Here is an 18,406-nt window from a genome sequence, read left to right as displayed (position 1 = left end):
AACATCATCCCAACTGTGAAGTATGGTGGTGGGGTATCATGGTTTGGGGCTGCTCTGCTGCATCAGGGCCTGGCAAGATTGCTATCATCGAAGGAAAAATTAATTCCCAAGTTTATCAAGACATTTTGCAGGAGAACTTAAGGCCATCTGTCCACCAGCTGAAGCTCAACAGATGATGGGTGTTGCAACAGGACAACGACCCAAAGCATAGAAGTAAATCAACAACAGAATGGCTTAAACAGAAGAAAATATGCCTTCTGGAGTGGCTCAGTCAGAGTGCTGACCTCAACCCGATTGAGATGCCGTGGCATGACCTCAAGAAAGCGATTTACACCAGACATCCCAAGAATATTGCTGAACTGAAACAGTTCTGTAAAGAGGAATGGTCAAGATTTACTCCTGACCGTTGTGCACATCTGATCTGCAACTACAGGAAACGTTTGGTTGAAGTTATTGCTGCCAAATGAGGTTCAACCAGTTATTAAATCAAAGGGTTCACTTTTTCCACCTGCACTGTAAATTTTTACATGGTGTGTTCAATAAAAACATGGTAACGTTTAATTATTTGTGTGTTATTAGTTTAAGCAGACTGTGATTGTCTATTGTTGTGACTTAGCTGAAGATCAGATCACATTTTATGACCAATTTGTGCAAAAATCCATATCATTCCAAAGGGGTTCACATACTTTTTCTTGCAACTGTATATGCATTCATATATTATTGGCCTACTCCATACCACTCATTCTGCAAAATACAAACAAGGGAAAAAGACACAAGCTATGAATTCATTTCCGTAGCCGTTGCATGACAAAAACATGATAATCATTCTACCTGTAAAACAAAAAGACACACACCATGATGATAGACCATTGACATTCCTTATTTTTCAGTTCAGATTTGTAAACTCACCATCAGGTCAGGCGGAAATATAAGTTCCTGTGTGGGATCCAGTGGTAACAATTCTTTTTCATCAAACAATTTTAAGGAGTTCTTAAATAAGAAAAAAAATTATGAAAACTTATTTTGGTAGCGCCCACCGGTAGAGTGAAATAACTTAAAGAGACTCTCACTACTTTAAAAAACAAAACTGAGCACAAAGTGTTTGTTGTTTGATAAAACAGGCATCTAATATCCATTTTTATTCCATTAAAGGGGGGTTCCACCCACAACTTTTTTTTTTAAAGTCAGCAGCTACAAACACTGTAGCTGCTGACTTTTAATAAGGACACTTACCTGTCCTACTTGCCCACAAAGTCAGCCCCCCCAAGGCCGATCCCTTGATTCTAGCAGCTCCCGGCGCAGCCATCCTCAGTAAGGAAAACAGGCAGTGAATCCGTGCCTGTTTCCTACTGCGCATTCGTGAGCCGTGCGGCTCTTTGTGAATGGGCCGTCTGCTTTCTGGGATACACACAGTTCCCAGAAGGCACCGCAACTAAAATGGAGGAAGAAGACCCACCGCGGACGATGAAGAGGCAGATTACGGACTTCGCATAGCAACTGCTATTTCTGGTAAGTATATATATATAGAGGCGCATTGTGGGCGGTATTAACCCTTTATCGGCCGCTAGCGGGGGTTAATACCGCACTGCTAGCGGACGATTCCCGCGGCAATCCCGGCGGTATAGCGCCGCTATTTTTAGCGGCGATATACCGCCAATACGGCTCCCGGTCCAATGTGAAAGGGGTCTAAAAGTCCATAAAGGAGTATGGGAAGAAAGTAGGCGGAAGAGAGTTTGCAGAATCCCAGGATTGCACCTTCAATCCACTGATTGCAAGTGCAAAGCTTTGCAGGCTCCTTTTTTTTCAAAGTAATAAATGCACACAATGCAAAAACAATGCATTTTTTCTGAAAGATAAACTTAGCCTTTAACAAAAAGCACAACCATCTGACTTTCACTGCTTGGTTAAGATACCAGTCTGAGAAAACCACCAGTCTGCTTGACTGGATAAAAAAACACCCAGGAGCACACTTATTGGACCAACCAATTGCTTATTCTGTGCTCTGCCAGCACAAGCGAATGTAGTAGAGGTTGGTACAGTAACTCACAAAAGTGAGTACACCCCTCACATTGTTATACTACAAAATTTACATCTTTTCATGTGACAACACTGTAGAAATTACACTTTGGTACAATGTAAAGTAGTAAGTGTACAGCTTGTATAACAGTGTAAATTTACTGTGCCCTCAAAATAACTCAACACAGCCATTAATGTCTAAACTGTTGGCAACAAAAGTGAGTACACCCTTAAGTGAAAATGTCCAAATTGGGCTCAATTAGCCATTTTCCCACCCCGGTGTCATGTGACTCGTTAGTATTACAAGGTCTCAGGTGTGAATAGGGAGCAAGTGTGTTAAATTTGGTGTTATCGCTCTCACTTTCTAATACTGGTCACTGGAAGTTCAACATGGCACCTCATGGCAAAGAACTCTCTGAGGATCTGAAAAAAATGTTACTATACATAAAGATGCCCCAGGCTATAAGAAGATTGCCAAGACCCTGAAACTGAGCTGCAGCACGGTGGCCAAGACCATACAGCGTTTAACAGGACAGGTTCCACTCAGAACAGGCCTCGCCACGGTCCACCAAAGAAGTTGAGTGCACATGCTCAGCGTCATATCAGTGGTTGTCTTTGGCAAATAGCCATATGAGTGCTACCAGTTTTGTTGCAGAGGTTGAAAGGGTGGGGGGGGGTCAGCCTGTCAGTGCTTAGACCATACACTGCACACTGCATCAAATTAGTCTGCATGGCTGTTGTCCCAGAAGGAAGCCTCTTCTAAAGATGATGCCAAAGAAAGCCCACAAACTGTTTGCTGAAGACAAGCAGATTAAGGACATGGATTACTGGAACCATGTCCTGTGGTCTGATAAGACCAAGATAAACTTATTTGGTTCAGATGGTGTCAAGCGTGTGTGACGGCAACCAGGTGAGGAGTACAAAGACAAGTGTGTCTTGCCTACAGTCAAGCATGGTGGTGGGAGTCTCATGGTCTGGGGCTGCATGAGTGCTGCCAGCACTGGGGAGCTACCGTTCATTAAGGGGAACCATGAATGCCAACATGTACTGAATGCTCTGTACTAAAGTAGAGCATGACCCCCTCCCTTCGAAAACTGGGCCATAGGGCAGTATTCCAACATGATAAAAAAAAAACACACCTCCAAGGCGATCACTGCCCTGCTAAAGAAGCTGAGGGTAAAAGGTGATGGACTGGTCAAGACCTAAACCCTATTGAGCATCTGTGGGGCATTCTCAAAATAAAGGTCGTTGAGTGCAAGGTCTCTAACATCCACCAGCTCCGTGATGTCATCATGGAGGAGTGGAAGAGGACTCCAGTGCAGAGGCATATCTAGTGAAAATGGCAACTATGGCAAGCACTGAAACAGCGTCCCTGCCAAAACATTTGAAACCTATCTTTCAGATAACCATAACACTGATGCAACAATGGCTGACCAGTGGCAGTACATTAACCCCCCCCCCTATGCTGCATATTACAGAAATTTTAAATAGGTAGCATACTAGCATTGGTAATGGCCCCTCAGCCTCCTCCCCTCCCCCAATCGGATCTAGACAGTTCATTATTAAAGCGGAGTTCCGGCCACAATTTCACTTTTTAAATATAAATACCCCTGTAATACACAAGCTTAATGTATTCTAGTAAAGTTAGTCTGTAAACTAAGGTCCGTTTTGTTAGGTTGTTACAGCATTTAGACACTTTATAAAATAGAAATTGACTGGGGCCATCTTAAGTGTGGGCATCATGAAGCCAGATTGAATGACTTCCTGGATTTCAGCCTTGCAGATCTCGCACATGCTCAGTGCTGCACAAGCAGTGTAATAGGTTTCAGATCAGGTTTCAGCACCTGTACTGTCCAAGTCACATGATTCTTCGAGACTGGGGAGTGCACAGACTCCTGGAAAGTTACACCCACTACATTCCCAGGAGTCTGTGCGGTGTAGGTTAGCACCTAGGTGCAGGAAGAGGGAAGATTAACTATTCTGCCTAGCAACAACACTTTGAAGGCATCTAAAAAAAAAAAAAAATTCTTAAAGGACTAATGTCATTTTTTTAAAACTACTAATGTAATGTTATATTTATGGGTGGAACTCCACTTTAAGTCAGTCAGATGGCCGCATCCTGCATTGCATTTGACAATGGCAATGAATCAATCATTCTAACAGTAAGCTTAGCTTATACACACTTTTTGCTGAACTTGCTGAATCCTCCTCATGGCTCCTCTTGGTTGCAGCTTGGGCACTGACAGCAGCTCTCCAAGCTCCACCCATCCCACCTGAGTGATGTCACGCCACCAGGATGGGACTACTAAGAACCTTAGGGGGAGTGAAGTTGCAGCACTGACAGGGATGATTGGTGCTTGTGCCGGGTGCAGGAGTGAACTAGGCACATTGTTACAGTAAGGTAGAGAGACTCAGACCACTACAGTACAGCTAGCGATGACTAGTGTGTACTGTGTGAAGCACTGCCAGCACTTCAGCTGCACCCCCTTCCCTCCAGCAAATTGTACCGCCCAGCCCAGGGTATCCGCCCCTATCTTGTAGCGGCCTGGCCCTGCTTATAGACCAGGGACATGCAGTCAGGAGAGGCAGGGCCTCACCTGCCATGAACATTAAAAAAATTGAGCTTCGAGGGTTGTAGCTCGGCGACCTGGGGTCATAGAGGCCCCAAATTTTGGGGGTATGTAGCCCAAGTACTACTCCACCACTGGTAAAAATGTGCTCCTACGACCTATGGCTCCTACGGTCTATGGTTCCAGAGAGCGCAGCCTTTCAGAAACTAAATACAGAGAGGCCACTTTAAATACAAGCTGACACACTCTGTTTGCAGCAGACTGAGAGGTTGAGCTCACAGTGCCTCACCCCACTTCTTGTCAGAGACACTGAGCTCAATAAATAGCTTGAAGTCTTGGACCAATGGTAAAGTACCATTTGTCCCAGCTGTCCAATAAAAATGCTGCAGTGGAGGCACGCCTCTCACTGTTGTGTCATAGAAGAGAGGATGTTTCAAAAAGACATATGCTCCCTTTCAGCCCAACTCTCTTAACTACAAGGAAAAAACATGGGTTTATGTGTATAAGTTTTACCCATAATCCCATGTTTTTCTCACACATTTAAGAGGGAGAATGAGAATCTGCTGCTTCCTGAAAAGGTACTGTCATATTCAAGCTAAATCATACATTTATATGCTATATGTTACAACATAAAAATGTATTATTTATCTATTTACTGTGAAATTACTGGTTGGAAGTTATAACTTCAAACTTCAGTAATTTGTCCGTTAAGCCACCCGCTTGAGTACAGATTTTGAAAATATAGTAAATTACCTTAAATACAATATATAATAATGATTTTTATATTACGCACTTATGGTAATTGACTCCTTGCCACCCAGGCCCATTCTGAGATTCTCTCCTACATGTAAAAATCATAATTTTTTTGCCAGAAAATTATTCAGAACCCCCAAACATAATATTTATTGTTTTATCAGACACCCTATGTAATAAAATGGTGGTCGTTGCAACTTTTTACGTCACACAGTATTTGCGTTATAGACAGTACAGCGGTGCGGTGCTCAAATTATTGGCTGTGCGGCTCGCGCAGCCATTACTTTAACACAGGCTGGCTGTCTGATACAGAAACTGGCCAACTAAGCCATCAGCCCACGGGTAACTCCAGGGAGTCCCGATGGCCACTTGGCCAGTACATCCCTGCTGCCCAACCATTCACGAGCACCCCCTTCATATGGCGCCCATGGCTCTTGCCATATGTGCCATAACTTGGATACGCCACTGCTTCAGTGACAACCTGTGAAGCTCTGGTAAACTCCATGCCCAAGAGGATTAAGGAAGTGCTGGAAAACAATGGTGGCTACACAAAATATTGACACTTTGAGCCAAATTTTGACATTTTCACTTGGGGTGTACTCACTTTTGTTGCCAGCGGTTTAGACATTATTGGCTGTGTGCTGAATTATTTTGAGGGGATAGCAAATTTACATGGTTATACAAAGCTGTACACTTATTACTTCACTGTACACATTAATTTCTTCAGTGTAATAAAATATTTACAAAAATGTGAGGGGTGTACTCACTTTTGTGAGATACTGTAGATGGCTCCTAGTGCTGGGACTCAGTTCTGCAAGCAGGAGATCACAGGAACCTGGACAGCCAGATGAGAAAAAACTGCACCAACACTAGTTTTTTTTATTTTTTATAAAACTGTGATAATTGGTGTTTTTTTTTTATTTATTTTTTTCAAATCTTTCTAGCGTTCAGGTTTAAATAAACCTAGGATCCTTAGGTGTGTCACAGTTAGTATACAATACCTCCTCAGGTATCATGTTTGTCTCCACATTTTGGTATAAACAGCAGTCCTAAAGACAAAAGGAAATAATAAATGTTCTAAACATATTAAACAACATCTGGCCCTAAAGAAAAATATAAAACATGGTTGGTTCATTCAATTGCAAAAAAAGTTTACTAAAGTTGAAGGCATTCTCTCTGTTTTATGACGCCATTTATTTCATAAATCAAGAATTACAAAAAAGGGGGGAAGAAGAATAGTATGGCCCACACTTTTTTGGCCATACTTATCTTGTAGGTCACAGGAGTGCTCCTACTTTTGGACCCCAGTGACCCAGAACCAGCCAACAGTGGGCTAAAGCCTCCTGTTGCCTGATATCACAAAGAGAGTCAAGTCTCAGGAAAGATACAAAAAAATTGAAAACCACCCAGATACCTACCTGGCAGCCGACTCAGCCTTTCAGGGCACCACTAAGAGCCTGAGCCAGCCTCTCAGTGGTCATGTGATCACTCAGTTTTCAAACCTATAGCTGGCAGGGGACAGCTGCAGCATCGGACCGATGCTTCAGCCACATATGAGAGTATTTATGTTTATTTTTAACTTCCCACACTTTTTCCTTTCTGCAATGTTATTGCAGAAACCAGCCTAATGCAATGCTAATAGCGAGCCCAAGTCCATTTTTATTTTAGGTACACTATAACCTGAACTAAGCTTGACAACCTAAATCTTAACCTCTTTAAACCTATATCCAAAGTACTATTCTGGACTAGCCTCGTACTGAAACAGCCAATCTTTAAGTGAAAAAACAATCAGCACCAAGATACCAGAACCAAAACCAACAGTTTAAGGACAGTTTAAATGTAATTTGTTGCATTTCGGGGGAACATTTTTCATTATTTGGAGAAAAATATTTTGACAAATCTTAATGTTAAAATAATTTCCATCTTAGAAGATCACAAAATGTATTATTTTTATAAATATACAGACCTTCGCAAAAGTTCTGAAAGCATCTACAATTGGTCGGTAGCCTGTACATCTACAAAGGTTTCCTAGTACAGAATATGAAAAAGGTATAAATAGTAATTTCCTTGAACAAACAATACAGCAGGTTACATTACATCAGCATTACATTATTTGAGGCAGTTTTGCGATAAGATTTTTTTTATTATTAAGATTATGGCTACATGATTAAAGACGCAAAGTTATGAATTCATTTCACTAGATGCTGCATGAAAAAAAAAAAAAAACATTAAAACATGATGATCCATCATCAGTCCTTATTTTCCTTTCAGTTCAATGGTAAAGTAATAGCGGCTACACGATTAACTTACCATTGCGCATATTGGCAGCAGCAAATCAGCCACGAGAGGCGTTAATGATGAAAATATTTTCAAATTTATATACATTTTTTGTGTGTACATACAGTAGACATATAGCTTAGTGATAAAAAGATTTTCAGTAAATGGTCCATTTTAAATGGATTCACACAACTTCAGAGGATTCCCACATTTTACCATCTGAACCTACTTAGAAAAAAAAGTGTGTGAAGCTTGAGTAGGGTAGACCCCTAATTGTTTATTCCTTAAGATTATAGGCCTGTTGGCATTTCCCCTATGGGATTTAGGGGAATGTGTAAACCGCACAATTTTGGGTCCAAAAGATTACAGATACATAGCTCTCAACTGTCCCTGATTTTGGTGAGTGTCCCTGATTAGGAAAAATGTCCCTCTGTCCTTATTTCCTCTTCATCTGTCTCTCATTTTGGTCCGATCTATATAGTTGTATATAAAATGCAGTATTTATCTATCAAAAAGTGTTTTCCAGTGCTAAACCTTTCAACTGATTTATCAATTGCTATCAACTAACCTTTTCATATATTATACTGTGATTACTAGTTCTACCACTAAGGCCTTGTACACATGATCAGTCCAAACTGATGAAAAGTTCAGTTTCATCAGTCCAAACCTACCGTGTGTATGCCCCATCGGACTTTTGTCCTTCAGACCAAAGTTTTAGATTTGCTTTATAATCGGACTGATGGACTGATGACCAATCGGTCAAAACCAATGGTAAGTACGCAAAAGCATCGGTTCAAAACCCGCGCATGCTCAGAATCAAGTCGACGCATGCTTGGAAGCATTGAACTTCGTTTTTTTTCAGCACGTCGTTGTGTTTTACGTCACCGCGTTGGACTCGATCGGATTTTGAACTGATGGTGTGTACGCGCATCAGACCATCAGTCCATCAGACCATCAGACCATCCGTCCGTTTTCATCAGCTTGGACTGATCGTGTGTACAAGGCCTTAAAGGCAGTGTAATTGTATAATTGTAATGTTCTCCCCAGTGGAACTACGTGGTAGGAATGTCATTTCTTGTTTTTTGTTCCTGTTTTACAATAAAACAAGAAGGGCTAGCACAATTTTGGCTTATAAACAGTCATATGCAGCAGCTTTTCAACAACCAATCTATAGGGTCCTCCTATAAATGGTTTACTACATGATCGATGACATATGTAGTCATAGATGTTCATTAAGAGAATGTCACCCCCTTTGTATGTTGGTTTATATTATTCATGTTCTCTCTCATTGATGTGATAGCTAACTGGGGCTGTTTCAGATTCAGGGGTACAAATAGTTTTTTGTGGGGTTGCTATGCTTTTGACTGGGGTCTGTTGCTCTGTCTTTTTTAGGTGTTCTTTAAGCCACACGTTTTTAGCTCCCTGTGACAGCAGATCTTAATTTTTCTTTGTTTATTTTGCTACATTCTTTTTTGCACTCACTGTAGTTCGCCCTTGTGTGAAGAAAAGTTTACTATACAACTTAGTTGCACTTTTTTTCAGTTTCCAGTACAGTGAGACACCCAGCTTTCATGAGCCCCACCCCCCCCCCCCCATCTGATTTTTGTTGGTCATCAATATGGATTGTAGATTTATGCAAAATAGTTTTTTTTGTACTCACCGTAAAATCCCTTTCTCTGTCGTCCATGGACGGACACAGCTCCTTAAATCTTGACAAGTGGGTTATGTTCCCGTTCACAGGAGAGGACTAGGCAGCAACATGTTAGATAATTAAATACATGTAACTTTAACAGAGTTGAACAGCCACGCCCAGGGGGCGGTCCCTACAGACATGACCCTCCTCCCTGCAACATGCAGCCTCAGTTCGTAACAAGCAGTACAAACCTAAGAAAGGAGGGGTGGGTGCTGTGTCCGTCCATGGATGACAGTGAAAAGGATTTTACGGTGAGTACAAAAAATCCTATTTTCTCTTATCGTCCCATGGACGGACAAAGTTCCTTATATCTGGACAAGTGGGATGTCCCCAAGCAGTGTCAAAAAAACAAAGGGTGGGAACAGTATCAGTAAAACCAATTGAACTTCACCCCAAACAAGCAGAGCTCCTCAACAGAGGAGCTGCAACTTTAACCAGCCGCCAGCAAAACCTTGCGGCCGAAGGAAGCATCAGAAGATGCACTCACATCAACCTTGTAAAATTTGAAAAAAGTGTGAATGGATGACCAAGTCGCCGCCGTGCACACCTGTGGGACAGACGCAAGATGTCGGAAAACCAAGGAAGCACCATTTGCCCTGGTTGAAAGTGCCGTGACCGGAAAGGGGGCACCCGCCCCCGAAGAATGTGGGCCTGTATGACGGTCTGCCCGATCCACCAAGAAATGGTAGCCGACTAGACCGCCAGGCCCTTTTGTGGACCAGACACCGACACAAAAAGTGCGTCAGATCTCCGAAACGGAGCCGTAGCAGACAGGTACACCCGCAAAGCGCGTACCACGTCCAAAAGTATGTAGCGCAACCTCTCTAGGATGCGCCACCGGAGGACATAAGGATGGAAGAACAATGTCCTCAACCAGGTGAAAGGCCGAAACCACCCTTGGAAGAAGGGAAGGTTGCGGGCGCAACACCGCCTTATTCTCATGGAGGATCCACCATGGCGACTTGCAAGACAAGGCTGCCAACTCAGAAAGCCTTCAGACAGAAATAAGGGCCACCAAACAAAGGCCACCTACTGAGATAGTGCCAAGAGAGGAATCTCTCTGATGTTTTCAAAAGGAAGGTTCCTGAAGAACCAAGAGCACCAGAGTCAAAACTCATGGGGGAAAAAGGTGAGTCAAGAGGGGGAAGTATATGATGAACCCCCTGTCCAAAAAGTACCCACTCGAGAATGGGCCGCAAAAAGCCACTGAAAAAAGCACAGCCAAGGCTGAAATCTGCCCCCTAACGGTGCTTAAGACAGTTTACAGATCCACTCCAAGCAGCAGGACCCTGGACACTGAGTCCGTCCGTGGACGTCACCCCATGTTTTCGCACAAAAAGATGTAGGCCTTCCAGGTACGATGGTAGATCTTTCTGGAAAAAGACTACCGTGCCCACAGCATGGTTGAGATGACCGAGTCGGACAGACCCCGGTCTTCTTAAAACCTGGCTTCCCATAGCCATGCCGTGCAAGCCAGCGACTGTACAACAGAATGAAATATGGGACCTTGAGACAGAAGGACCTCCCGCCTTAGCAACCGCCAGGGTACATCCGCCACCAGGCACCCGAGATCGGCGTACCAAGGACGCTGAGGCCAATCTGGAGCAATTAGAATCATCGGGATCCCTTCAGCCTCCACTCTGTGGAGCAGCCGAAGAAGCAACTACAATGGAGGAAAGGCATAAAGTAGCCAATACTGACCCCACAGGGCCACCAACGTGTCTGACGCATCTTAACAGGAAAATAAAAATACGATTTTCCTCAAGGCGCTGGGCCCAAAGGGAGCCATATGTCCTTCTCCTTTGCTAGGCAGAAAGAAACTGAGGCTGCATGCTGCAAGGAGGAGGGTTATGTCTGGAGGAACCGCCCCCTGAGCGGGGCTGTTCAACTCTGTTAAAGTAACATGTATTTAATTATCTAACATGTTTCTGCTAGTCCTCTCCTGTGAACAGGAACATAACCCACTTGTCAAGATTGTGTCCGTCCATGGACGATAAGAGAAAAAGACAGCAGTTCTCTGACTAGTGGTGTCATTCTCGGAATGTGCTTAGGGCTCCATTTCATCATTTATAGTCAGTCCTTAGTTGACTGTAAGAGACCCTGAGGAGGTTGGTTTATAGTCTCAGAGCTCCTTATATACAGATATTCTGAAAATACGTGGTGGTATGTATGCAGGGCGGGATGTTGAAGAAAGACCTTGTGGAATGCAGTGTTACATTTTTGTATACAGTCTAGCTATGCAAGATTCTTTTATTTTTTCAGTTCCAGAAACGTTCGGTATACAATATTTTGGCATTGCTCATCACAGGAGTGGCACATAGAGTTACTGTAATAGAAAATTATTATTTGAATAGATTGTGAACATTAGCACACCAAAACAAGCTCACGGGTATACTTGTATAAAGTTATGCATATTTTACACAGCAAGGCTTATGCCGCGTACACACGGTCGGAATTTCCGGCAACAAATGTTCGATGTGAGCTTTTGGTTGGATATTTCGGCCATGTGTAGGCTCCATCAGACATTTGCTGTCGGAATTTCCAACAACAAATGTTTGAGAGCATGTTCTCAATTTTTCCGACAACAAAAGTTCTTGTTGGAAATTCCAATCATTTGTATGCAATTCCGACGCACAAAAATCCTACGTATGCTCGGAAGCAATTCGGCACATGCTCTGAATCATTGAACTTCATTTTTCTCAGCTCGTCATAGTGTTGTACATGACTGCGTTCTTGACGTTCAGAATTTCCGACAACATTTGTGTGACCGTGTGTATGCAAAACAAGTTTGAGCAAGCAATCCGTCGGAAAACAATCCATGGTTTTATTGTTGGAATGCCTGATCGTGTGTACGCGACATTAGTCACCAAAGTTGTTGAGAATCTTCATACAATAAAACGGTGGGTGTCTTCTCTTTGAAAACGTAGTCATGTGTAGATGAAATAAACAGGAATTTGCTTTTCATATGACTGGAAAAGTAAAAAGTGGACACAACTCCAATTTATTGAGCAAAGATTTTTTAACCTCTTTCATAAATAAGCCTCATTACCTTGCAAAATTTGATCCTTAACCAAATTCTAAGTTGATAAATAATTTTTTGAGGTTCTTTTAAATTAAATGCACTGACACATCCAATTTAACAAAGCACAGATCTTACAAGCAAAATTTGATTAAGGTTCTTAAATATTTTGTTTACACAAAGTATCCCTTAAATGACAAGAAGAACATTTTATTGGGTTATCAATGGGTCTTTTGCACATGGTTGGTTTGGAACTGACTTTAGCAGATATTCTTTAGGTTGTATAGGCTATTTAAATGGGCATTTGGTATTTTCAAGGCAATTTCCAAATGAATAGCATTTGTAGTAGAGTAACACAAATTAATGTATTATAAATGAAAAGGGGAAAAAGTGGTTTTATGAACCAAGATTAGCACTGTTAAATATGTTCAAGTGGAACATACACTATATTGTCAAAAGTTGTGTGACGCCTGCCTTTACACGCACATGAACTTTAATGGCATCCGAGTCTTAGTCCGTAGGGATCAATATTGAGTTTGCTCACCCTTTATAACAGCGTGTCTATGGGAACATTTGACCATTCTTCTAGAAGCGCATTTGTGAGGTCAGGTACTAAAGGCCTGGTTTGCAGTCTCCTCTCTACTTCATCCCAAAGATCTTCTATCGTGTTGAGGTCAGGATGTTTAAATGTAGGACTTCTCAAAACAAAAGCCGCTGTATACAATGTTAATATTATAGCTAATTGTTAATGCTGTGCTTGTCAGGGTTGAAGTTTTCTGGCCTGTGTGAGCTGGTCTGGGTTTTCTTCTGCTCTGGGAACTGCAATGTGCACTGCATACTTTTCCCCCCTCCTCCGTCCACATCTGATGTGGGGTGGACGGGTGTCCTTGAGCTGCACATTGATGCCACGCCCATTGCGCCCAACGTGTGGCATCACAAATCCGGTGTTCTTTAGTCGTTGCATGATGGCTGGGAGGATTTGCATTGGACCTGCTGGGATCAGTAGTTCACCAAGTGTCAGTTAGCACATTTATTTTTCTCAACTAAAAGGTTGCTACCACAAAGGGGACTGCAAAACCCTGTCTTTAAAGGGCTTTTAGGAAAACGTTAGGACTTATTCAGAGTGAGGACTAGCCATGTGCTAATGGTGACAGGAACCTAGATGTGGACAGTGACGTGAAGCAAGTGATCTCAAGTAGTGTGCTGGAGGAGATGTGCAAAGGAAGAGACTGTCAAATTTTGACTCAACCAACTTTGATTTCATTGAGAAGTATTCATTATCTGGGCATCCCATGTCCCTTTTCCCCATCCAAGTTTATTCCTCTAATAAAAACAAAAGAAAACAAGCAAGAGACTATTCATTGTCTGGGAAAGTGTAGCAAAATGGATGTCTGACCAGCAGGGTGAAATCTGTGGAAGCTAGAACATGTAGTGACCCCACGAGGGCACCTCTATATTTTGGAGGTCCCACCAAGATCCACCTTCATGGTTAACCTGCTGGCCATCACCTCTAGCAATGCAGAAGAGGGAAGACTTTGCTTGTCCCGTTGCATAGAGGATTCAAACAGGGAAAAGACTGTGTTTGCCTGCAATTCAGCTTTTACAAGTGCCGTTGTCAATAGCAATCGTCCAGGATCATCAGTATTGCTTTTCATGCTATCCAGTCACCCCAACCCATGCTGGGTGGACTTGTATCCTATTCTGCAATTCAGTGCTGTAAAAAATGTGCTGTCACCCGTGGCAACCACGGCGGGCGATCGCGCCCATAGATTACAAATATGTCCAACGCTCTGCATGGTGTGGACATTTTCCACTGGATTACAGAAAACTTGAACTTTACTCCAAACTCCTGCTTGACAACACTAAAGAGTGGTTGAGAACGTCTACCGTTACCCCGGGTGATATGAAGCAGCTTGGGGATGCCTGCGGTCGGTACCATTTTAAGTCAGTCCTTTACAGGGAGACATTGGTACACTGGACAATACACCTGCTATCAGTCTCTAGTCACTGTGGCCCAGTTCGCGCTGAGCAACAGGTCTGGGTCAAACCTGCTAGCATCAGCATTCCTGCTAACTCCAGCTTGTCCCACAGGGGGTTAACACAGCGCGTGCAGAATGGAGCCTGCTTATCCACTCCTCAGGCGCCCAGCAGACGGGAAGTTAGAGGGCAGAGCCACGCCTTGGAGGAAGCTAACAAAATCCAGCTAGTGGCAGACACCACAAGGCAGCTGAAGATGGCAGAGGGTAATCAGCTGATGCTCATGTTGCAGTGGTTCCCTAACATGCAGGAGCGGGCGCTGGTAAACACTGGAGTTTTCGCTGAGGGCTTGCTTTGGGGGTGATTGAAGGAGTGGAGTGGCTGTGTCTATTCTGTTCAAAGTGCCAGATCCCAACGGCGGGAGTGACTGCTTGGGCCTAGTGGGGCCATTGTGGGGAGCCACTAACCAGGCTGGGACCTGTCCAGCAGGAGTCAAGGTACTACAGTGTCAAGCTGCTTTCAGGACTTTGTATGCCGCAGCCCCGGAGACTCAGAAGGCCGGAGAGGGCCAGAGATCACCAACCAAAGGCGGAGAGGTGTTGCAGGCCTGGGGACTCCTCCACAAAGATACTGGACAAATGTGATGAAGAGGACGCTGCCGTGGCCTGGCCAGGGGCCTGGCAACAGCACGTGCCAGTGTGCAGGAGCCGGATCACATCCCTGATGAGTCGCACTGCTCTAAGTCTCTTGCTGTGCCTCTCTGGAAGGAGCCCATGCTAGAGGGAGGTGTACCTCCAAGTGAGCTGGATAAGGTAAGCGAGGGCTGGGTCATTGATTGGGTTTCCCCCAGAATACTGGAAAAGTTTGGGTCTTTTGAGGGGCTATTTCAGTGGTCATCCCCTGAGGAGAGTTCTGAAGAGGAGTGGGAGACAGGAGGTTCTCATCACACAGAGACCCAGTCAGAGGCAGGAGAAAGTACTTAACCCACAAGTATGGATCCCTATCCTTTGCAGCAGACTCTTTGAAAGCAAACCCTCCACTACCCAGACCAGAGCACCCACCTACAGGCAGTGGGTGGTAAAGTCCCAGGACGCATGTGTCTTGCCAGGGAAGGGGAAGCCTAAATAATTGCCCTGGTTTTCTCGCTTCCAGAGGGAGATACAGAGAAGGGTTGTTCTGGAGTGGGGTCTGGACTATCCATATGTCCCCTCCCAGATAATGGACATCGTGGAGAACTCCCAGAAGAAGTGGGAGGATGACCTTGTCTGGGATTTTCTGCACATCCCAAAGCCTTTGCTGCTGCCAGAAAGTGATGTCTGGGCCCGGTTTGTGGACATTTGGGAGGAATGGAAGCTGGGATATGCTATCTATTGAGATTGAGTCCTGGTTGTAAAGGCAGGTTGGCCTAACAGGAGCCACTCGGTCTCTGTCAGGAGAGGGATAGCAGGAGGAGGTTGCCGAATCCCTGCTTCTATGTGTGAGGAGGACTGCTGTGCCGTGCCGCCAGTAGTCCACCAAGTGTCAGTTAGCACATTTATTCTCCTCAACTAAAAAGGTTGCTACCACAAAGGGGACTGAAAACACCTGACTGGCTATTAGGAAAACATTAAGACTTACTCAGAGTGAGGCGTAGCCATGTGCTAGTGGTGACAGGAACCTAGATTTGGACAGTGAAGTGAAGTAAGTGATCTCAAGTAGTGTGCTGGAGGAGATGCGCAGGGGATGAGACTGTCAGATTTAGACTTAACCAACTTGAATTTCATTGAGAAGTATTCATTATCTGGGCATCCTATGTCCCTTTTTCTCCATCCAGGTTTAATCCCCTAATAAAAATAACAAAAAAAAGCAAGAGACTGTTCATTGTCTGGGAAAGTGTACCAAAATGGATGTCTGACCAGCAGGGTGAAATGTGTGGATGCTAGAACACATAGTGACCCCACGAGGGCACCGCTACACAAATGTTAATGGGAATATAAAATAAAGGCAGGGATCTCAGCTTGTATATTAAATATAATAAGTTGGGTAAATGCCTATGCAAAAAGTATGCTGTATAGTTTGTACCAAAAACAATTGGTAGAAAACTGAACAGTTACTGCCAAATGAATGGGCTATGTGAAAGCAACGCTGAATTAAAAAGATTAAAAGGACTTAATTAAAAAACAAAATTAGAAGGAGATGTTCATTATTTATGAAGAGGTCTCAAAAGTACCCCCCTTATGCACATTGGATACCTTTGTCAAATTGATTGGAATTTGGGGTTGGAGATTATATTAAGAGGAGTGGCCAAGTATTTTGAGGGCCTCAGGCATATAGAATATTTAAAAAACAAGTGCAACCATGCCCCCTTAATACGGCAGTTGCCATGAATGTTCTTCAAAATAACAACCACAATGTTATTCATTTTATAGAATGGCATGTCAGAGCACCTACCAGATATGCTGGACAAAATATCTTCAATGCTGGGCTCTGGATTGTTTCTCAGTAATGTGTACATGGACATCACCATTCCGGGGCTACAAAATCCACACTGGGAGCCATGGGCTTTTGCTAACCTCTCCTAAAAAGGAGGACGGCACATTTAGTCAGATACAACGCTGCAGCAACAGGCTAACAAACAAATCATTTCCAAGAGGTGCAGTTCTGCTTGCTAATACTACAAGCTGCAATAAATAAATAAACCCCACACACCACCACAAACACCTGACTGTAGACTGGACACGCTTGCCCCCCCCCCCCTCCAAATCTGAATCAGAAACAATGGAACACTTGTTTTCCTCACACTGTATTATTGTACTGCCTCTGGCTACATTTAATATGTTCTATGATGTTGATGGTTTTCTAAAAGCAAAACTGGATGCTGAAGATGCTCTCTTATGAACCAATAAATATAGTAGACAATTTTAAGTATTTTGTTAAACCTGTTTGAGAGGTGAAAAAAAAAAAAACTTTTGGAAACCGGCAAGTCCATGTGCTCTCTGCCTCTGTTTCCAGCCATCTTTAAAAGGCTACAGGACACCCTCCCACAAGATTTGGAAAAAGGGGGGGGGGGGGGGTGTTCTATAATAAGGTCCTTCCATGCTCTTCCATGGAATAAAATATGGTCAGTGTGCGTTACCCAAGTTCAGGAAGTGATGGGAAAGTTCATCTATGGACAGAGTTAAAAGCAAAAAATGAATTTTTAAAGTAAATAAAAAGCTCAAATTCATGATTTTTACTCCATATCTCCATGTGACAACTGCACAACAAGTTTCTTGTTCACAGGGACTGAAAATTAAAAATATCTCCTCATTAGGGTCAAGGACAGACATAAAACCCTAGAAAAAAAAATGAAGTCCAATCTAATCAGCAGAGTGAATCAATCAGCAACAGGCTATTTTTTATTTATTTTTTAAACTCCCTTAAGAGACAACATACCTCAACATTAGTAACCACACTTACCTGGACTGGATGAAGCCTTGTAGCCGAATTGCCAATTCCTTCTGTTGTGGTAATAGCCATCAAGTGCAGGGAACAAATGGGCAACAGACAGGCAGTGGCTGGATAGTGTCTACAGATTTGTAAAGGACTGTAATATATCTTCTGTCACTGAAGACTATCATAATAATTTTAAGTGCTTATAATCAACATGTAGTGTTAAAATAGGTACATGAGAAAAATATATTTTATGAGATAGATTTGTGACCAACCACAGCCACCAATAAAGCATGGGCTATATGCATGATGAACAGGTTGGAAACCCCATTTATGCGATTATGAGAACTTCAACAATTAGAAGTGCTCAATCCCACTCTGAGTTAACGCATGACTCAGCTGCAACAATAGATTCTGTAGCTATTGACTCTGCAGACAGTTGACGACTTCTGCACACTGTGCGCTTCAGCATGCGCTGACCCTGCTCTATAATTTTACGTGGCCTACCACTTTGTGGCTAAGTTGCTTCCACTATGTTATAATACCACTAACAGGTGACCGAATATTTAGTAGAAAACGGATGGACTTATTGCACATGTGGCAACCTATCACGGTACCACACTTGAATTCACTGAGCTCCTGAGAGCAATTCATTCTTTCACAAATGTTTGTAGAAGCCGTATATATTTT

General features: G+C 43.2%; 1 protein-coding gene across 2 annotated transcripts in view; it reads right to left on the bottom strand.

Annotated features, from left to right (window-relative positions):
- The window catches only part of LOC120943720 (aldehyde oxidase 1-like), a 213,843-nt gene that overhangs the window by 137,619 nt on the left and 57,818 nt on the right, over positions 1-18,406 (bottom strand). For both annotated transcript variants that reach the window (XM_040357196.1, XM_040357195.1), the window contains 5 exons: positions 17,744-17,852; positions 16,736-16,862; positions 7,306-7,367; positions 6,341-6,388; positions 910-990 (listed from right to left, as the gene is read on the bottom strand). In XM_040357196.1, the coding sequence (XP_040213130.1) occupies positions 910-990; positions 6,341-6,388; positions 7,306-7,367; positions 16,736-16,862; positions 17,744-17,852 (427 nt within the window). The remainder of the gene's footprint in view (positions 1-909; positions 991-6,340; positions 6,389-7,305; positions 7,368-16,735; positions 16,863-17,743; positions 17,853-18,406) is intronic.

Source organism: Rana temporaria, chromosome 6 (assembly GCF_905171775.1).
Source record: "Rana temporaria chromosome 6, aRanTem1.1, whole genome shotgun sequence".
Classification (NCBI taxonomy): Eukaryota; Metazoa; Chordata; class Amphibia; order Anura; family Ranidae; genus Rana; species Rana temporaria.
This window is presented reverse-complemented; position numbering and strand designations above follow the sequence as displayed.